General features: G+C 37.5%; 2 protein-coding genes across 2 annotated transcripts in view; one reads left to right on the top strand and one right to left on the bottom strand.

The window, feature by feature from the left end:
* LOC106674173 (protein pinocchio) overlaps positions 1-20,132 on the top strand; it is a 203,987-nt gene that overhangs the window by 57,416 nt on the left and 126,439 nt on the right. The window lies entirely within an intron of this gene.
* Positions 16,294-19,768, bottom strand: LOC106674172 (chymotrypsin-1-like). The gene has a single exon (XM_014406741.2). The coding sequence runs from the start codon at positions 17,282-17,284 to the stop codon at positions 16,313-16,315; it is 972 nt and encodes a 323-aa protein (XP_014262227.1). The 5' UTR covers positions 17,285-19,768; the 3' UTR covers positions 16,294-16,312.

Below are 20,132 nucleotides of genomic sequence, written 5' to 3'. Positions count from 1 at the left end.
GTTGTGATACAAACGTGGAAGATATACAGAATTTTATTGGTAGGTGGTACTTCGACACTCTGACGGATTCTTTCCAAACCTAGTTAGTTGCCGACTCCAGCGTTAGATGGAACGGTAGTCCATGGAATTGACATTGATGTGTATCAAATTTATATATAAAATAAAAAAATAAAAAATATATATATTTTAAAATATATATACACGTAAAAAAGAAAAATATGTAAAATAAAAAACATTTAGTTATGTATTTTTTAAACAAATTTTATAAATTTACACATATTAGTTGAATAATGTGTAAAAAGAAAGAATATAACCCGATCATAAAATATAAAATAACCCTAATTTTCAAATTTATTTGAATAATTTTTTTTAAATAAAGGCTGCGACCTTATTGGTCATTAAGCCTTGAGTCGATACAAGTCAACGGTGCAGCCCGGTCCCTTCAGAGCGAACCGCAAACCCAGGCGCAGTGGCAGCCCCAGGCTTGGAAAGAACAGAACCCCACCATCTCGCAACTCATGCTTTTAATCTTAATATTGTGCGCAGGGCTTTATCGAGGAGGGGATGGTCATGGTGGGACGAAAGGCCCAAAATCTCTGACATGGATCAAAAATTAATTTTTTTCTATTCCAAACGCCAACCTATTTGCACCCTCTTACAACCTCTTAGGTTTAAGAAAATGCAGCAATTTTCCTGGATACAAAGTAGGATTGTTGTGTATAAAAAAAATATATTAAAAATCGACAAGTGAGAGTTAAACATTTGTGAAATTATATTTCTTTCAACTTTTTCTTGGTTTTCTAATGATGTTACCTGTTTGTTTTTTTCATACTAATGAGGTATATTGAAACTGAATAAAAAACTTAGGTCTAATAAAATACTGGGTGTATTACATTGACACTTGATGACACTTGATATCTAGTAACTTTGAGCATGTTTGGGTCATTTAAAAAAAGCTCCAAATTGCTCCAAAAAACTGACTTCACAGGCTTCTAACGTAAGTATTTAATGAGAGAAATACGAAGGAATTATATCCCCGCTCGTCCCATTTTGTCCGCAAAACATATTGGAACAAGTGGCTTCTGCAGTCAAGATCTATTAATACCAACCGTTCTTTCTTTACAGTTTTTATATTGTGGGATTAAGTAACATAGCATTATTGTCATTCTCGTTGTATTCTCGGTACTAACATTTTGTGACAATGTTTGAGGCTAACGGTGATTTGTTTAATTTTTTACAAAATCCTATGTATCCAAAAAATTATCTACTTCTTAAGGAAGAAATTTTTTGGAATATTTCAAATTTGACGGTTTCTCCAAATATTATTATTTTATTAGAAGAAAAACTAAAACTTTTTTGGGTACATTTAAAACAAAGATGGGTGCAATGTGGATAAAGGAGGGAAACATTTCTGCGAAAACATGAAGATTGGGTAAATAAACCTTTTGCGTATCGCGATGATTTTTTTAATCCTGGAAGTGAGACCAAGTTGGTTGGTCAAAAATCTTTTAGTCAACTCTCTCAGAGACAAAAAATTCACAAGTCTGAAGAGTTTAGGACGTTATTCGGCAGAGGAGCGTCTTTTTGCTGCAAAAATGAATTTGAGGGAAAAAGACATAGGGTTAAGGCAAAAAAATTATTTCCTTTTTTTATATTGAGTTGTTGCTTAGTGTGGATTTGGATCTTTGGGGATTTGGTGGAGAGTTCTTGTAGAGGTGTATAAAGGACAATCTATTAGGATGTGGGATATTGTGATAGTAGTTTTACAGAGTGGACATATAGATTTGGGGGTCTTTCAAGGAGGAAACTATGGGTGAGTCGAGTGTGGCCAATTCGAAGCCGGGTTAGGAGGGTTTCTTCTTTTCGGGAAGGTCTGGAAGAGGATTCTGGGTTTTCTTTGAATTCCAGGTTTCATTTCTGTTGAGTAGTGGCTTCGAATTTGAAGATGATACCGTACACCCAAGCAAAGCGACACAACTGAACAAAAAAAAAAATACAGAAGAGACAAATGGAAGTTTACTTTTTTCGATTTATTAATTCATCAGCATTGTCTTTCTCTTCTCCAAGACTTAGGCGAAAACACAAAACTTTAAAAATCCAGCTACCCCTAAAAAACACCCCAACATAAAGATTTTTTCTGGGATCAGTCAGCCCCCAATTCTAAGAATTTGTGTCTGATTTTAATAATTATTGTTGTGTGCTCAAGAGTTGATATCCATCCAATTTGATCTGGAGCTTAAATAAGCTTTTCCTTGCTTCTTCTTTATAGAAAAATTCCAATAGAGTTTAGTATCAGTCTTTCTTGTGCAATTGACAGGGTGGTTTACCATACCTCTGTGGCACATTGGTTCGCCAGTCTTTGTACACTGCCTATTGTTTCCTTGATTTTGGTGAGATTAAGTTTAATAAATAATAAATTGACACTTGTAGATCATTATTCCACTAAGAACAAGATTCTAATGTAGACCGTTATTCGGACGGACCCATCAGTTATATAATTACCCCTCACTCCAATAATTGATACCGACTCTTTACAAATACATATAAATATAAATTTATAATGTGATGTCGAACTAATATAAATTTTAACCAGTATAGATGCAATTTAATATATATAGTCCTCTTGTGTTTTGTGAATAATTTATCACTGGCTCGTATTCCTGACACATGAGCTTTGACCCCGTAAAAAATTGATGGGTGGGTATGTTTGTGATACGAGCTTAATGTTTTTTAATATTTTCTTAAATTATTATCAACAATAGATAAACTAGATTTGATTTTTTTGTAAATTGATATAATAAAATGTTTCTGAATTATCAAAAATTTTCGTAATTTCACTATTTCTCTTGCATTCCGTAATAATGCTCTGAGTCATTATTTTTCATTTATTTCATTTATTTTTTCATCATAATTCTTCCTATAAGTAATATCTTTGAACATTTATAATAATAGTTCTCAAGGTTTTCCAATAAGGCTGAAAAATTATTAGTAAACTTTTTATATATCATGAAAATACAGTTACTGTATTCATTATTAAAATTTATTTAATTAATTATTTTTTAATTATTCAAATTGTGATTTTATTTATGCACTAGGGTAATAGATTATTCCCTAATGGGTCTATTATTGCTATGAGTTATTGTGTGTCAAGAGGTACATTCTTTAGAACTTTGCCAACTGTTGGTAGATGCCTAGGTGGTAGGTTTACTGCCAGATGTGCCATCTGAGTTTAGAACGTTCAATTTTTTATCTACTCCCCACACCAATAATTAATAGATATAGGCTTTTTGAAGATGAATTCTCACAACGCCGTGATAACTGATAACTCGTTTGAAATTTTGAAATCAGGTCAATACAGACTCAAGATATTGAACTAAATAACTGATATGTTATTTATTAAGTTTTAATAATTTTTTCATGGTTCTAAAAGTTATTATTATATAATTTAGCTATAGATACAGATATCTGTGTGGAAAGTTGTCAAGTTGCATGTCGAGTGGTACATTCTGGTGGAGAACTTGGCCAACTTTGGGTAGACAGGCTTACCGCCAGATGTCCCTTCAAGGTTTAAAATGATTGATTTTTAAATTTAAAGTTTTCGTAAAATAAAAAAATCCAGTTTGGAAATCGCTTCGATACTTGTATTAATGTACTGGTTTTATTTATTTTCAAGTTGTGAAATGGTCGTTTTTAACATTATTGATGATTATCGATTACACTTATAAAATTAATAGTTTCTTTGTTTTTATGAAAATAATTGGGATATTTCCATTATAAATAAGTTTTAAAAGTTCTGATGAGGTTCAGTTGTGTTTTTACACATCAAAATGAATTTTAAAACCAAGGCAACTTTACTATATTGTGTTGTGTTTAGTTCAGTGTAGTCTAGACTGGCCTAGACCAGATAATGGGAAATTTAAAAAGTTAATTATACGGAAGAGGTCAAACACAGAGAAAACTTCCTTTCAGTTTTCGCCGAGCTTTCCCCATTAAGGTTTAAGTAAGATATTTCAATTTTTGTGCAAATGGTTGTTTTTTCATGTTTTAATTGTTTTTTATATGATAATAAAACAGGCCCTGAAGATGACAGTATAAAACTGTCGAAAGCTCGGCAAAAACCGAAAGGAAGTTTTCTCTGTGTTTTACCTCTTTAGTAGATCCTCCGAAAAGACTTCATGTTTCCGGCAGGTCGATAATCTAGTTCATAGTTAATTATAACTTGTCGAGATTTTATTTTTTCAGATCTTTATACAGGAGAAACAAAGAATTTCTTGTTTTGGCTTTGTTGTTTTATTGTTATTAATAATAGAATTATTTACTCGGTTCGTAAAGGTGTGACCAGACTTTTTTTAAAACACACACACATACACACACTAATTGTAAAACTTGTCCAGGTATTATTATATAATTTAACTATACAGATTGATATACAATAGAACTCTGTGTGGAAAGTTGTCAAGTTGTGTGTCGGGTGGTACATTCTGGTGGTGAACTTGGCCAACTTTGGGTTGACAGGCTTACTGCCAGATGTGCCTTGAGGGTTTAAAATGATTGATTTTTAAATTGAAAGTTTTCATAAAATAAAATAAAAAATTCCACTTTGGAAATCTCCTCGATACTTTTATTAATGTACTGGTTTTATTTATTTTCAAGTTATGAAATGGTCGTTTTTAACATTATTGATGATTATCGATTACACTTATAAAATTAATTGCTTCTTTGTTTTTATGAAAATAATCGGGATATTTCCATTGTAAATAAGTTTTAAAATTTCTGATGAGGTGCAGTTATGTTTTAACAAATAAAAATGAATTTTAAAACCAAGGCAGGTTAAAGAGTTGATAAATGCTTTAAATGTCGATTGTTTCCATTCAGTATAGTTTAAAAAAATAGGGTAAAGAATTTTTCCATTTATATAGATTTGGGCCTTGTATATCCTAGCAGGAAATTAGTCGCCCTGTTCAGGTACATTTAGTGCTACCGTGGATAAAAATATATTTTTATATATGTTCACCACGATTTATTTTTAGACTGTCTACTTCTATGAGAATGCCTATCCTATATTTTCTAAATCTGGGCGAATATCAATAGTTTTTGTCTTTTTTTTTAAATTATAAATAAAACATGGTAATTTTACTTCTTAAGGTCATGAATGTCTAAGACGGCTATGGAGTTAGTTTACCGTTTAGGATTTTTGTATGGATCATCCATATTTTTTTTGTCGTTTTTAGACGGTCGTTTTGCCTTATTTAATATTAAGCTTGACGCGATGGGTTTTTTCGTCTCGGCTTTCCCGGATGTTTATTAACAGAACGGACATAACCGGACAGACCAGTTTTTCAACATCCCATTTCACTGGCGGGATTTTCGTTTTTAATCCAATTCGTTACAATAGAGAGAAACATCCTTGACTTCAATTAGTCCAGTCTGTTAATGGTGATCAACGCAAATTCGATTCGGGATTTGCCATGGTCAAATAGCCAACTGAAGAACTGCTGACGTCGACTGTACCTATATCTGTCTTCTTTAAAATTTTGTCACTAAGTCCGACGTCGTTATCAAGGTATATCAAATACGTGAACGACAGATTTCCTAGAACGATCCAGATTGGAATAATAATGACCACAATGACATTGGACAAGCGTCATCAAACACCAGAACACATACGATACGAAAAGACATAACGATAACAAAACCAGACGGACTGCTTATATCAAAAAACGTAACAGTCGCTACCAGTGATAAATCAATTCAATTTGGGCTTCGATAAAAGAAAAGAATAGGAAATTCTAGGGAAAAAATATATTGAGCAAATAGTATAAATGATTATATACTGATCTGTCAGATCAGGAAACAGTGGGGAGAGAAACCAGCCAGTGTTGGAACTTTCTTTTTTTTGGTTGGTGGGAGCGTTAAGATAGGGTGTCGCGAGGACATCGTAATTTTATACGGAGGGTTATAAGGGTGGGCGTTAAGGAAGGGGATTGGGTAGTGGGTTAGGGTGGAGAGGTAGTTTAGCGTCGAAATTGAGGAAGCGTGTTCGGATCTGATCCTTCACCAACGGGATTTTAAGGTCTTTATGGATCATTTGATTGGTGTCTTAGAAGGGAGGATAGATTGGATAGAAAGGATTGCTTCGATGTTGGAGGATTTCACCGAGCACCACGGTTCGACTCTGTAAGTCCAAATCGGTCTGATGAATGTTTTCTAAGCGTTTAGTTTGTTATGTGTATTTAGTGTTGATTTTGGTCCCAGAAGGTGTCTGCTTAGTACACATCTCTTAAGCTCTTGACTTTTTAATCTTTTATGTGGGTTCTGTGTAAGTCTGCTATATGAGTAAGGCCCAAGGATTCAAGAGAACGTGGTAGGAGGGTGGTTATAATCTTGTTATTTATGTGCAGTGGTGGGAGGTCTGACATTTGAGCGTAAACGTTACTTGGCGATTTTGCTCGTTCAACCTGATCCGCCACCGAGTGCACTAGCATGTAATGAGCTTCAGATGTGGGATGGTTCTGTAGCTAGGATAGGATTGGAGTGTGTGTATAAGAGCTGTGGTATGTTCTCTCTTGACTTTATAATTTTTTATGTGGGTTCCGTGTGGGTCTACTATCAGAATAAAGCCCAAAGTACCAAGAGGATTTAGTAGGAGGATGGTTGTAATCTTGTTATTTATGTGCACTGGTGGGCTGGTCTGACATTTGAGCATAAACGTTACTTGGCGATTTTGCTCGTTCAACTTGATCCGCAGTGCACTAGAACGTAACGAGCTTCAGATGTTTGATGCTTTTGTAGCTTGGGTAAGATTGGAGTGTGTATATAAGAGTTGTGTAGGTACGTCAGCAGTTCAGATGTGTGCAGAATTGGACCTAGGATACTTCCTTATGGAATGCCAGGTTTGAATGGCATGATTGAGGAGAGGAAGGACTTCAGTATAAGATAGATGTAAGGGAGGATACGTTTTAACTTGTAACCATGGCGTACGCTCTACAAGTGAGAACATTCAGGCCTTTTTTCATTCCTGAGCTTGCTTGCTAACCAAAGTTATGGAGTAACCAATTGCCCCTCAGACCCTACCCACAGGGACGTCTTGTGTGGGCCCAGGCAAACTCCGACCATCAACCCTGGTGCCTGGGGGTAACCAATGATGGAGGCATTATCCCAAATACCTTCCTTATCTTTCCTACCCCTTTCCTTTTGCCTCCCTCTCCCCCCTCTGCTTTGGCAGAGGTTTCCTGGGTTATTGAACCCGCACCCCTCAGCCAACGGGTGCATCAGTAGGAAGTTCGTATGACCTCCCGGGTGGGCGTTCAGACCCACCTTAAAAATAATACTGAACCACGGGAGTATCCAAGCTGCACCACTAATTGAGGTTGGACTCGTAGTAGTCGTGATTTGTAAACAAATTGTATCTTAGCTGGAGGGTACCGTCCAACCGGAGCCGGAGATAGTGCCTTCTCTATCTCTCCGAAGGTGGTGAAAGGCATGGCTAAAAGGCTGTGCTGGAAACCACAAAACTGCCTTTTTTAACACATGTATGGATGTGCCCTTTTTAGGGCATTTTTGAACTTGGTTAGTATTGCACCACCTCGCTAGCCAAGGGATGTGACAAGTCCATGCATGCAAATTCTTCCTGGTGTTCTTTCGATAACACTAGGCGTTTGAGAAGTCCTCTTGGGGATAAGTTCGGATGTTAAAGATCCTCATGGGTCTCAACATCTGTCCCTCAGACCGACACGTCAGCAAAGTCTAGCGGGTCCAGACGCCCGCCCATCATCTTAATCAGCATTTCTTTAAAATAGTACAAAAACCCTAATGACCAAATATCCTTGCCTTACTCGTGCGATAGCCTTTTCCTGTCATTCTGTCTGTTTAAACTTAAACACTGTACAGTTTTGACAATAAAGTTTCTTTTCAAAAACACCGGCACCCTGAGGGTTTATATGACCTATGCTGTTGCGAACCCTCGTAAAAAAGTTTATTTTTTTAAAGTCTTCTTCAAGCGATTTCTTAACTTCAATTATAAGTTCGATTTTTAAAGTCGTTTAGTTTAGTTTTGGTATTGGTACTACCAGTGGCAAGCCAATTTTTCTTCACCATTGCATTTAAAGCTGGAATGATTTTTTAACCACACTATTGTATTTCATTCACTCTTGTTGTTTTCGCTAGTATCAAAATTTGTACTAATTTGATAATACTATATTGATAATACTAATGTATAATTAAGTATGTATAAAAATTCTACAGCCATTCTGTACCTTATCGGCCCACAACTTTGAGCCTGTTGACATATCGTTATCCCGCGGAATGGAGAGTGCTTTCTCCTGGTAGTTAGGTTTGGCGACATGAAAATCATTTTAAAGTGTTGGTTGATTGATTGTTGGACAATGTGTTCGATTTTTAAACTTTAATGGAAAATTTCTCTTTAAATTAATATTTTATTCCATACTGACTTGTAAAATATTATGCTACAGTATAATCGGCCAATTACATAACCGTACGGTTTAAATTAACCATCGATTAACATTGAAGCTACTTTACATTTTACTTCCTGGTCGCTTAAATTACATTAATTTAATATAAAACGGCATAGCTTTATTACTTTGTTAATATTTTTGTTATCTTAAGGCACGAAAATTCAGTAAATTAAACAAAAAATTAATGGAATATTTTCTTTTTATTAGCTCATTTTAACTTTACTATATTGTGTTGTGTTTAGTTCAGCGTAGTCTAGACTGGCCTAGACCAGATAATGGGAAATTTTGGTAGTTAATTATAACTCGTCCAGATTCATTTTCTTCAAATCTTATAAGGGGAAACAAAGAATTTTTTGTTTTGGCTGTGTTGCTTTATTGTTATTAATAATACAATTATTTACTCGGTTCGTACTTAGCGCGTCTCTAAGTTAAAACTTTCAAATAAAGTTAAAATTCAATTTTAAAATTTTGCACTTTACAGCTTGGCAGTTTTCCATTTTCAGTCATTTTCTTTTTAACGGATCTGTGCCGGAATGTTGTTCGGTAGAAGTAGGAGTCTGCGAGGAAATTTGCCGACTCACGGTTGAATTTATTACATCCAGATAATCTTGTGTATATTTGTATATCCACACGAGCAGACTTTTTAAACACACACACACACACACACACACACACACACACACTCACACTCACACGCACGCACGCACACAAATTATAAAACTTGTCCAGGGTGAAAACTCTCTTGGAAAGCTCACATAGTTCAAATACTGGACCACCTATTGGAACCGCCTTCAATCGCGGGTTTGTTGAACTAATCATTTAGCGACAATCGACGGACCCAAAGACATATAAACCCTACTCGCACAAAATGATAGTCGGTTTCTCATTGAAGATGGCGCGATGCCGAAACGCGTTTGTGTAGTTCAACAAACCCGCGAGTGAAGACGGCCAAATCCCATATCCCATTGCCGGTTCAACATGAGTTCACCAACTCGCAGACCAACACGCAGCATCACCTCTAAGTAAATTGCTTGGCAGGCACTTTTATATGCAGTACCAATTAGGGCGGATGGGACAATAACAGAATAAATGAAGCTCAACGATTTATGGCCATCAGCTTGCAAAATGATATCGCACCACCTCCACGACGCACCTTGTATTATTGCTAACTCAGGCATATAATATTATGTATGTGATGACCTTTAGGAGAAAGCACTGCCCAATGGTTTGCTCGGTCGAGAAGCGTAAATTTTGATTTGGAAGACGCAAAGCGCCCTGGTCGTCCATCAACCGTTGATGACGACCAAATTCAAACTTTGCTCACAAATAAGCCACACTCAACGACGCGACACCTACTAACCAACTTCGCATGTTGACTGACACCATCTGCGTGTCTATCCTACAACGCAATGTACAATTTATTTTCCAAATAAGATAGCTCGGGGTGAAATTTGTTTGCAACAATGTTAAAAGGGAAAAAACCTGAGGAAACGCAGCGACCCATTGTTAAAAACTACCTTTTACGAGGGTTCGCAACAGCAGAGGTTATATCAACCCTCAGGTTGCCAGTGTTTTTGAAAAAAAATCCCGTTTGTAAGTATGTCCCGTACACAAAGTATGTTTGTAAGTTCGGTTAAAAACTACGAAAGCCGGAATACAACCCAAGATATAACGAACATTAGGTGGGATTGGAAGAAGGTGGTACTGGTGAGCTTCTTCGCCTAACCAAACCGATGATTCTGATCAAGTTGGGCCAGAAATGTAGGAACACATTCCAGGAAGATTTTCTCTGACAGACAGGCGGCACTTCTGTGAGAGGCAAAAAGCGTATGGAATTATATGGAATCCGTGAGAGAAGTGTCACCAATGACCTGACCACGGCATGGATGTTTGGATATTCGAGTTATTGGTTGGATATTCGAGTTATAGAAGCACTGAGAAAGTGGTTGGCCATAATAAGACCCAATAGAAATTCTCTACGACCTGATCCGTTCTATAGCATTGCACCTTGCCACAAAAAAGATACATCTAAAGATGGTGTCCAGATGGTGGAGCCACAGGCATGAGACACGCAAAGGTTAACCTGGACTTAGATGAACAATTCGATCTGGAATGAACGGCAGCAAAGATGGCGAACGTGTAGGCTGCGCATTTGTTGTCTTCAGAGGGAAGGTGCAGATTTTTGAACAGGTATTCCGGTTGAATGGCCAGTGCTCTTACAACCAGGCTGTAGTGAAAGCTCTAGAGTCATCTTAAAAATTAACAAAAAATAAGAATAGTTACTGACAGTAGAATCACCATTGACACACTGCTGAACACCAAAAAACATCTGCCCCTAATAGAAGACATGAAGTAACCTAAAGCGGATTGAGAAGGGTCGCACTGTCTCATTCTCATGTGCCGTGGGCACAGCGGGAAATGAGATCGCTGACCAAATGGCTAAGGCCGCTTCCCCAAACTGCCATTTGCACATTCAAACCTCTATCTGCAGTTAAGAGATGGCTGGATCAACGCAGCTTGGTTACATGGGAAGATATTTGGTGTAACTCTATCCAGGGGCGACTGACCAGGAAGTTTTTTCCATCGGTCCCATGCCACTTACAGAAGAGCCATTCCTGCGAATGGAGTATCCCTTTCGCTTTAATATTATCCCGACCCAGCTTGCTCTTGCAGTCGAGCGCCTCCTCAGACTGTGGATCACCTTTTTCTGGAGTGCGATGGAGTGACGGCTGCCAAAATCCTTGTGGTTCATTTATCCTTATTCCTATCCCTTTTGGTCAGCAATTGACAAGCCCACGTCGTCCCTTTAGATTTTTATTTATTCCTCGCTCTACAAAACTCTATTCTTTGAGAAAAACTTTACTTAATTGTCTTTACTTACTGCAAACAACACTAGAAAGTACGTTGCTGAAAAACCTAAGAAGTATGAAAATTTAGCGTGTAAATTTAAAAGGCAAATACTATCTATCCTTCCTCCTGTCTCCTTACTAGTAAATATCCACCTTAAGAAAGGTTAATTTTTTAAAATGTCTACTTTTTTTATGAAAATAAGGCTTTAAACATTTAAAATATAAAATACATATTTATGTATTTTGCATTGAACTAATTTTAATGTGTATTTGTTTGCAGGTATGTACGCTTCATAATACATCTAGATTAAATACTTTAAAGAAACGTAAGTTGATTTAAATTTGCTTGAAAAAACATTGATTTTATTGACCATATTGATCATTGAATAATGTGGCATCATCACTGAAATTACAGAGGGCAAAGACCTTAAATTAGACTTTTTGGACATAAAAATCGTATTTACATTAGAACTGTTGATGATATCTCAAAATTATTTATCATTATGTTGTAAGTTTAATATTTTCATTTGCAATTTATTTATTTGGTAGAATAGTCGAAGTAGTTAGGTAATCATAACATGAGATAAATTCATACACGTGTCTGAATAAATAATAATTTAAAAGTCATTGAGATACTTGCGTATCTGAATAGTTCTTTTTTCCTCTTATCTGAGAATATTGTAAACAATAATTTTGTACCCAAACCATTTGTATATATATCTATACACGTTTGCCTGAATTAATTTCATAGTATAAAAGTACTTAGGCCTTATGTAATAAAAATGTAGTATTAACCTTACTTTTTTTTTTAATTTTCTTATTGACATTTTGGCAGTATTAATTCTTTGAAATAAGTCAAATGTAAGGATAATTTTAACAAAAATTTGACATCCTACACCAAAAAATTGGCTGCCCACAAAGGCCTGGATAATTTTTTATGACTCAATGTTGAGACTGTTTCTGAGGAAATCAGGTTCGCTTTTGCAGATAATGTTTTAATTATGTCAAGAAAATCCATAGCCTATGCCGAGACGGTTATCATTCAAAATAATCCATTACATCCATTACTACAGTGGTAGAGTAGCGAAGGTTGTGGGTTCGAATCCCGCTAGTGACACTGATTTTTTAAATCTCAATACCTTTCAGAAATATTAATTAATTGAAATAATCCATTACAGTTCGTGGTGCGATTGACCAGTTAACTTTTTTCAATTAATTAATCTTTATGAAAAGGTATTGGTTGATATAAAAATATTTGATAACTTCTGAAAAAATGGCAAAAAGGAGGGAAAATTCTAGAAGTGTGGTCGAGATGGGTGGTGTCCGAGCGGATCGAAGTCACGATAACTCAAGTGGTAGAGTAGCGGCGTATTTAGCCGAAGGTCGTGGGTTCGAATCCCGCTCGTGGCACTGATTTTTTTTTATCTCAACCAATACCTTTCACAAATATTAATTAATTGAAATAATCCATTACAGTTCTTGGTCCGATTGAGCAATTAACTTTTTTCAATTAATTAATCTTTATTAAAGGTATTTGTTGAGATAAAAATATTTGAAAATATTTTGAAAAATAGCAAAAAGGAGGGAAAATTCGAGAGGTTGAGATGGGTGGTGTCCTAGCGGATCGAAGTCACGATAGCTCAAGTGGTAGAGCAGCGGAGTACTTAGCCGAAGGTCGTGGGTTCGAATCCCGCTCATGACACTGACTTTTTTACCTCTATCAATACCTTTCATAAAGGTTAATTGATTCAACATAATATGAAATTTAACCTTGATAAGTTAAATTTGTTCAACGTTTACGAGACATGACCTGACATCGGAGAATGATGGGAGTATAATGGTCTTATGTTAGGGAAGTTTTTGACTATCGAATTTTTTCACTTTATTTGGATACAGCATAACATATGCCGATGTAATTTTTTTACAATACAAAATACCCACGCCGTTGGCCAATTAGAAACGATCTTTCAAAAAAATTAACAATTAGAAAATTTAAATGCTATGCTGATTATGATAGTTCAGATGCAGCTGCTTAAAATCCGTATAAAAACGTCCAGTATACACATATATCTTGTTTTTTTTTGTTTTTCAATTGGTCTGCGTTGTGTTGCTCGCCATAGGAGGGCTTTCATACGGTTCGTTGACTTTGACGGTTCGCCGACCCGATCCCCCCGTCTAACAATCCGAAGCATGTTTCCCCCCGAGACTTTAATGGCTGTTTTGAAGAGAAACTTACGCCCGGAGTATAATTTAATGCGTTCTGCCGAGAAATGTGTTTTTTCACTATTATCCATAAATGTATCCAATGCGAGTTTGTATTTATTGGCCTGCCTTGAATTATTTCACTATTCACCACGTGTCTTTTATTCTCAAATAGAAGGAATGACCGGCCGAACCGGTTCAATTATCCGTAGTCTAATTTGAAATTTAAAATATAAAATTGTCCACGAGAAGAATCCTTTAGTATTTCGAGCCGTTTTTTTTCTAACATAGTCTTGGTTGAAAATCTTGCCCAGACTGGTGGAAACGACCGAGGCTTCACCCTACCCCCAGGTTTGATGACCCTAGGTTCATCACTCGGCAGACCTCAAGAAGAAATACGGTTTGTATAATAGTCATTGATTTAGTAATTTAGTAAGTTTGTTAATTTCTTTACATTTTTTTAAAGAGTAATCTCATTGAGACATGTTTTATATTATTTCGTTCGCTTATTATTTATTCCACCTGTGTTTTTTCCCTTTCATCATCTTTTTAGGTTTTCTGCTATTTACAAAAGATCTCATGGTTAGACTCCTGATATAAAAGATGAAGAGTTAACTGGAAATTGATGGAACTTCTATGGAAGTAAAAAGAAAGTGACTTTGGTGATGCGACAGACTTTGTTGGATTTGGTTTTCCTTAGATGAAGCGACAGGACAGTGAAGTTCGAAGCATCAAGTCCTGATTTCGTAAATATTTCCTAACACAGATTTACTTTCTTTTTCAAGTTATGGAAATTAATCTTTTCACTTTAGTCTGGATCACAGTTGCTTGGTGTATATCATAGGTAATAGATTGAATATGGAAATAGTAATATCGATAGTTGTCAGGGAGGAAGGTTGATCTTGAGGTAAAAATCACCAGCTTGTATTTGGATGTTTTGTTCCAGAGTTTGATCTCTTGAAGATGGTATTGTCAAATATGACTGAGTTGGTCTATTTACTGTCTGGGTAGGAATATCGGCGGCGAAAGTGTTGTGAAAGGTGAACCATATATATAGTTTAACATACTATATATAGTATGTTAAACGCCTGAATACTGCACACAAATATTTTAAACTTCTGGATAACGCACACGATGTGCGGCATTCAGCATGCAGTGTGTGTATAATGTATATATATATATATTGCAGGGTGGGCGACCAAGACCCGAGGGGTTAAATGCCTGGGTAGACTCGTACCCCATCCCTAAAAGGTCCGGAACTTGGTCGGCTCACGTGTCCTGCATAAATCTCTTGGATCTGTTCACAAACCCCAAGATTTTGGACATTTAATCTCGGGGAGTGATTTAGTGATGTCCTCTCCTTCAAAGATTTCAAAACTATACCTAGCGTACCTATCATACTCTACGAGTTAGTGCCTTGCCGTTTCTTCTTTTATTTCGTAAAAACGGCAAAAGGGATCTGGCAGAATACCCATTACGGAGAGGTGTCTTCTCAGTGGGCAAAAGGTGAGCCATAGGGCTTTGGGTGATTAAAATTTGATTTTGGTACAAGGTAAAGGTTGAGAGGGTCTATATTCAGTCGGAAAGTAATTAGAACAAGTGGAAGAATTGAAATAAGTGTGGCGGTTGACAAAAAGCTTACGTGGAATAAACTCCTGGATATGGAATACAGCAGCTCGACCAATAGGTTATCGAAATCAGTCAGAGTCTATTGGCATATTGTATACATTCAGTCGGAAAGTAATTAGAACAAGTGGAAGAATTGAAAAGGGAAAGTTATTTGCGATAGGATTAGAAAGGCGTGTGTTTCTTATGTGCAAAAAGTAAAATGAATTTATCGAGGTATGCCATGAAACCTTTAAAGATACCAAAGTCATTTAACTTTCAGGGTAGGAATATCACCGGTGAAAGTATTGTGAAAGGTGATCAAACATTGATTTTGGTACAAGGTAAAGGTTGAGAGGGTCTATATTCAGTTGGACAGTAATTAAAACTAGTGGAAAAATTGAAATATTCCAATATCCAAAACCTTGGGAATTGGAATCTTTGGTAGTCCCAAGCCACGACCGTACGACGAAAGTCAAACGACTTATGAAAAGTCCAACTTAGTGAACAAAATACACTATAAGTACATGATAAGTTTTAAAATACTACTTGGATTTGACCCAAACCGGGCTTAAAAGTTACAAGAAAAATCCAGCTTAAAACCGGTACCAAAAATGCCAAAATCGAATAGTGAGGAAGTTGTACGGGAGAAAACGCAAAAATGGCTAAAAATTTTGATTGAATTTTTTATTTTAATCGCCCGTCACTCTGCGACCCCCCAGTCCATTTGGCTGAAAAACAATCCCAACCTTCCTTATAGGATTCTTTACCATCCTGCCAAATTTCATTGCCATCAAAAATGCGAACGTTAGAGAACGCTAGATTTTTGAAAGAAATTTGCCAAAAATTAAACGTCAAGGTTTCCTGATATCAAATTGAGTGATGGAAGTATCGAAACAGGAAACCGTGACTAGTTAAAAGGAAACTGATTTAATTTTGGTAAGGTTTATCAGAGGTATCAGATCAAGCATTTAATCCTGAAATATAAGCTTAATTAATAAACTAAGACATATTACATATAACATCTTAACTTGGCTCCGGGGGGGGGGAGTAATTCCCCTTTGGATCCGCCACTGGATATGACTATAGTTTTGATGTGGATTCTTTGTTGTAGTAAGTAACACATGATGATGAAAGCGTGTTTAACAGATGTTGATAAAAAATTAGAACCAAAATCTTTTATTATTTTCCAAAATTGATTGTGTGACCGTAGTAGAGAAAGTGTAAAACGGCTATTAGTATGATAGAGAACCACGGTGGTATGATGTAGGGCGGGCTTGATTTTGACATTTGCACAATGTCGTTTCTCCTCGGCAATGCAAACTGGAAAGCGTGCTCAATGGAGGAAAAGACACTCGGGACGCCGATTTCCCCGCAGGCGATCCCCCAGGAAGTAATGCCGAAAACGAAGCCGTTGCAGATTATAGGACCGCCGGAGTCGCCTGTGCAGACGTCGCTGCCGTTAACGCCTAAAGCGCAGAACTGGCCGCGTAGATCCAATTTGTTGCACATATCCTTTTCATGTTTGCAGTATAGTTGTTGACACTCGTCGTCGGGAATCATTGTGGTCTCGATCACCTTTAAATGTGAGGATATATTTGAGTAAGTGCCCGATGTGACGTTCTGCGTGCCCCAGCCGACTGCAGTGCATTTCGTCCTCGAACGCTGCATGCGTTGCAGTTCCTTCTTCACCGCTCGGAGGTCCCTGGAATATATTTTGATAGGTTTGATGTTGTCGGCAAAAAAGAAAGGACGCAGGAGGTTAATGACACCGTAGTCGTACGTCCAGCCGTGTGTGACCTGTTTGCATTTGTCGTGGTTGATGATATAAGCGGCTTCCCTTTTTTGCCCATGGTACCCTTTCATGTCCTCACTTCCGGCTACTACTATCATATTCTTGGGGTTGAACAATTTGAATTGATCGGTAAAATATTTCCCAAGGCAGTGGCAAGCGGTTAGGATTGTGTTCGCCGTTATAATAATCCCTCCGCACCGTAATTCCCCAAGACGATCCTGGATGCTGCAGACGAAGGGGAACTCGTTCGGTTCAGCCTGCCGGCCTTGGATGATGTTGCCGACTTCTTCTTCCGGTCGAGCCGATACAGAAACTAACAATCCAAGAATTGAGACAAAATGAATTTGTACTACTTTCATTATTTCAAAAACTAAAAGATATCTAAAGTTTAAAAAAAAACTACAAAATTACCATATGTCTCTATTTCTACACTTTCACAATATAAATAATGCGTCCAAATGTTTTTTATATTTTATTTATTCTCAACCAATAAAAAAACAAATAAAACCCAAATGCGGTAATGTCCTCAGTGTTAACAACGTATTCTATCATAGTCAAACCATGCTGGTCCGAAATAGGTGTCTTCACACGCGGGTTTATTGAATTACCAAAACGTTTTCGGGTTTGTGCCATCTTCAGTGAGGAACAAGTCCTTTCAGCCTGGCTTTTTTGGTTGATGCTGGTGTTCGCCGAAACGCGTTTGAGTAATTCAACATACTCGCGTACTATGTGCACATGCTCAACATTTTAACACTTGTCCAGGGTGAAAACTCTCATGGAATGGTTACAAAGATGAAATAATCTAAGAAGGAAACGACTAACAACAAAATTCGTAGCTACTCGAATGCACGATCCCAACCATCCAGTAGTTATGGGACTGGATGCTTTGGTTGTCACAGCCTTTAGTGAACTCCACAAACCACCTAGAGTCACGCCCCCACTACTTGAAACTCATATGAAAACGAAAAGCATCTTTCTGGGAAAAATCATCCGCTCGTCAAACAACTCCACTGGCTTATTCCACTCTTCTCACCTAAGGTTATAACGTGCCTACAGGAATAGAAAGGTGAACAGGACTATATTAAGGTCTGTTTTGAGACTGGTAGAAGCCCCCTGGCTACGGTAGTTTATACAGATGGCTCAAAATCCCAGTATGGGGTGGCGGCCGCAATACTTAATATAAATAATGACTATTCCAGGCAGTTTAAACTTACACCTTTGTGTACGATCTTCTCCGCTGAAGCTATAGCCACAAGGGAAGCTATAAAATACATTAAACAGACAAAACGAGCCAAGACCACAATTTGTCCGGACAGCCGGTTCTGACGGCCCTGAAGAAAACGGATACTCCTGAAGATCCCATTATCTTAGAGATCAAAATCATTTTGTTAGCCTGCGGAAGCGGTATTCATCTTCTCTGGGTCAAAGGCCATAAAAGCAACCGGTTTAACCAGCGGGTTGATGCATCGGCAAAGGAGGCTGCTCTATCGGGAAACGACATCACAGAGATCTCAGCCTGGGACATTGTATCGCATAATACAGTCTTAGTACGTAAGAAATGGATAAGCGAGTACGAACGATCATCCAAAAGCAAAGGCATCTGGTACTCTGCCTCCCAACGAACATCTAGTCTAAACCGTGGTTTTCAAACGTCAAAAGAAATAGAAAATTCTTTACCCCTATATGTAGACTGAGGTTCAACCACAATAGACTCCCATCACACCTGCATAAGATAGGAATTATGCAAACAAGCAAATGCTCGTGCGACGATACCTCAACGGCGGACGCAAACCACATCATACTGGGATGCCCGCTGAAGACTACCGGAAGAGAACATATTTTTAAAGCGCTCAAGAAATGTAAAATCCCTCTCACCACCTCGGTAAACTTAATACTAAACTACAAACTGCATTGCAATACTAGATACCGTATACAAATTCATCACCGATAACGACATAGATATTTAAGATATATAACCATCCTTGAGGCATAGTGGCGCCCGGGGACCGTTGGGGGACATCTCCGGCGTTATGCTCCGGACCGGGGTGATGGTGTTGGACTTTTCCAAAGTTTACAATGTAAGGTTTTTATCTACCATCGGGAACAGTCTATTATGTTGAGAATTTTCCCGTTACAAATGGAGAGCCCAGGTGTCCTTCCTGGCCGGTCTTGGGGGCTGTGCTGGCTCGTTGGGGGCCGCCTTCCGGGGGCCGGTAACATCAAGCAATGAATGTAGAAGGCTAGATGTACAATAGTTCAAGGCCAAAAGAAGATCAAATAACGGAATGGTATGAACAAGTACTAAATACATTCTGAACCGGCACTGGCCACTAATTGGGTCCGTCTTCACTCACGGGTTTTGGGTTCCAACGACATGTAAGCCCGACAAAATGACAGTTCCTCATTTAAGCCCATTGAAGGCGGACCCAATAAGTGACCCTATGCCGGTTCATCATGGGTTCACCGACTTGCAAACCAAACCCCAGCGTTCCCACACAAACTACATCAGCGAAACAAAACTATTACATAAAGGAGTAAAACACAACATAAAATCCACTAACATAGACAAGCCATAATAGCCACAGATACAATAATTGGCTTTTTACCCACGACATATAAGAACGAACAGTACACCTAGCAGCTAAAACAATAAGTACTTAAAACTAGCGAGTGAAAACGGACCCAATGAATGACCCTATGCCGGTTCAGCATAACTATGAAATAATACATTGTTAAAACTGAGGTCACATACTTGACAGAATGATTCTGCAGCGTTTCTCAGGGATTGGAACTATATTAGTGAGAGGCTTCCTCAAGGAAATATCCTGGGCCCATTTCTTTTTTCAACTTACACTGCAGACATTCCTCGCACATTTTAACAAATGTGATGATATAGCCATTCCTATTAGTACTTTAGACACACAACATCAACATGTCATGAGACCTTGCATACTGTCATCCAGTAAATAGTACCTCAATACTTGCGTGTATTTTGTTCACTAAGTTGGATTTTTCAACGCAAACGACTTTTGTCGTACAATCGTGGCCTGGGACTCTACCAAAGATGCCAATTCCCAAGGTCTTAAATCTCTTTAATCTAAGCACAATAACCTACACATCCCGGTTTTATATGTCATAATCAAAGCTTGTTACAAAAAATTCCGTAGTCACTTAAAACGCAGAACAGCTTCTATCCGTTTTTAGCCT

The sequence above is a fragment of the Cimex lectularius genome, unplaced genomic scaffold (assembly GCF_000648675.2).
Source record: "Cimex lectularius strain Harlan isolate CLEC.00 unplaced genomic scaffold, Clec_2.1 scaffold210, whole genome shotgun sequence".
Taxonomy (NCBI): domain Eukaryota; kingdom Metazoa; phylum Arthropoda; class Insecta; order Hemiptera; family Cimicidae; genus Cimex; species Cimex lectularius.
Note: the sequence above shows the minus strand (reverse complement) of the source record. Positions and strands in the feature narration are given on the sequence as shown.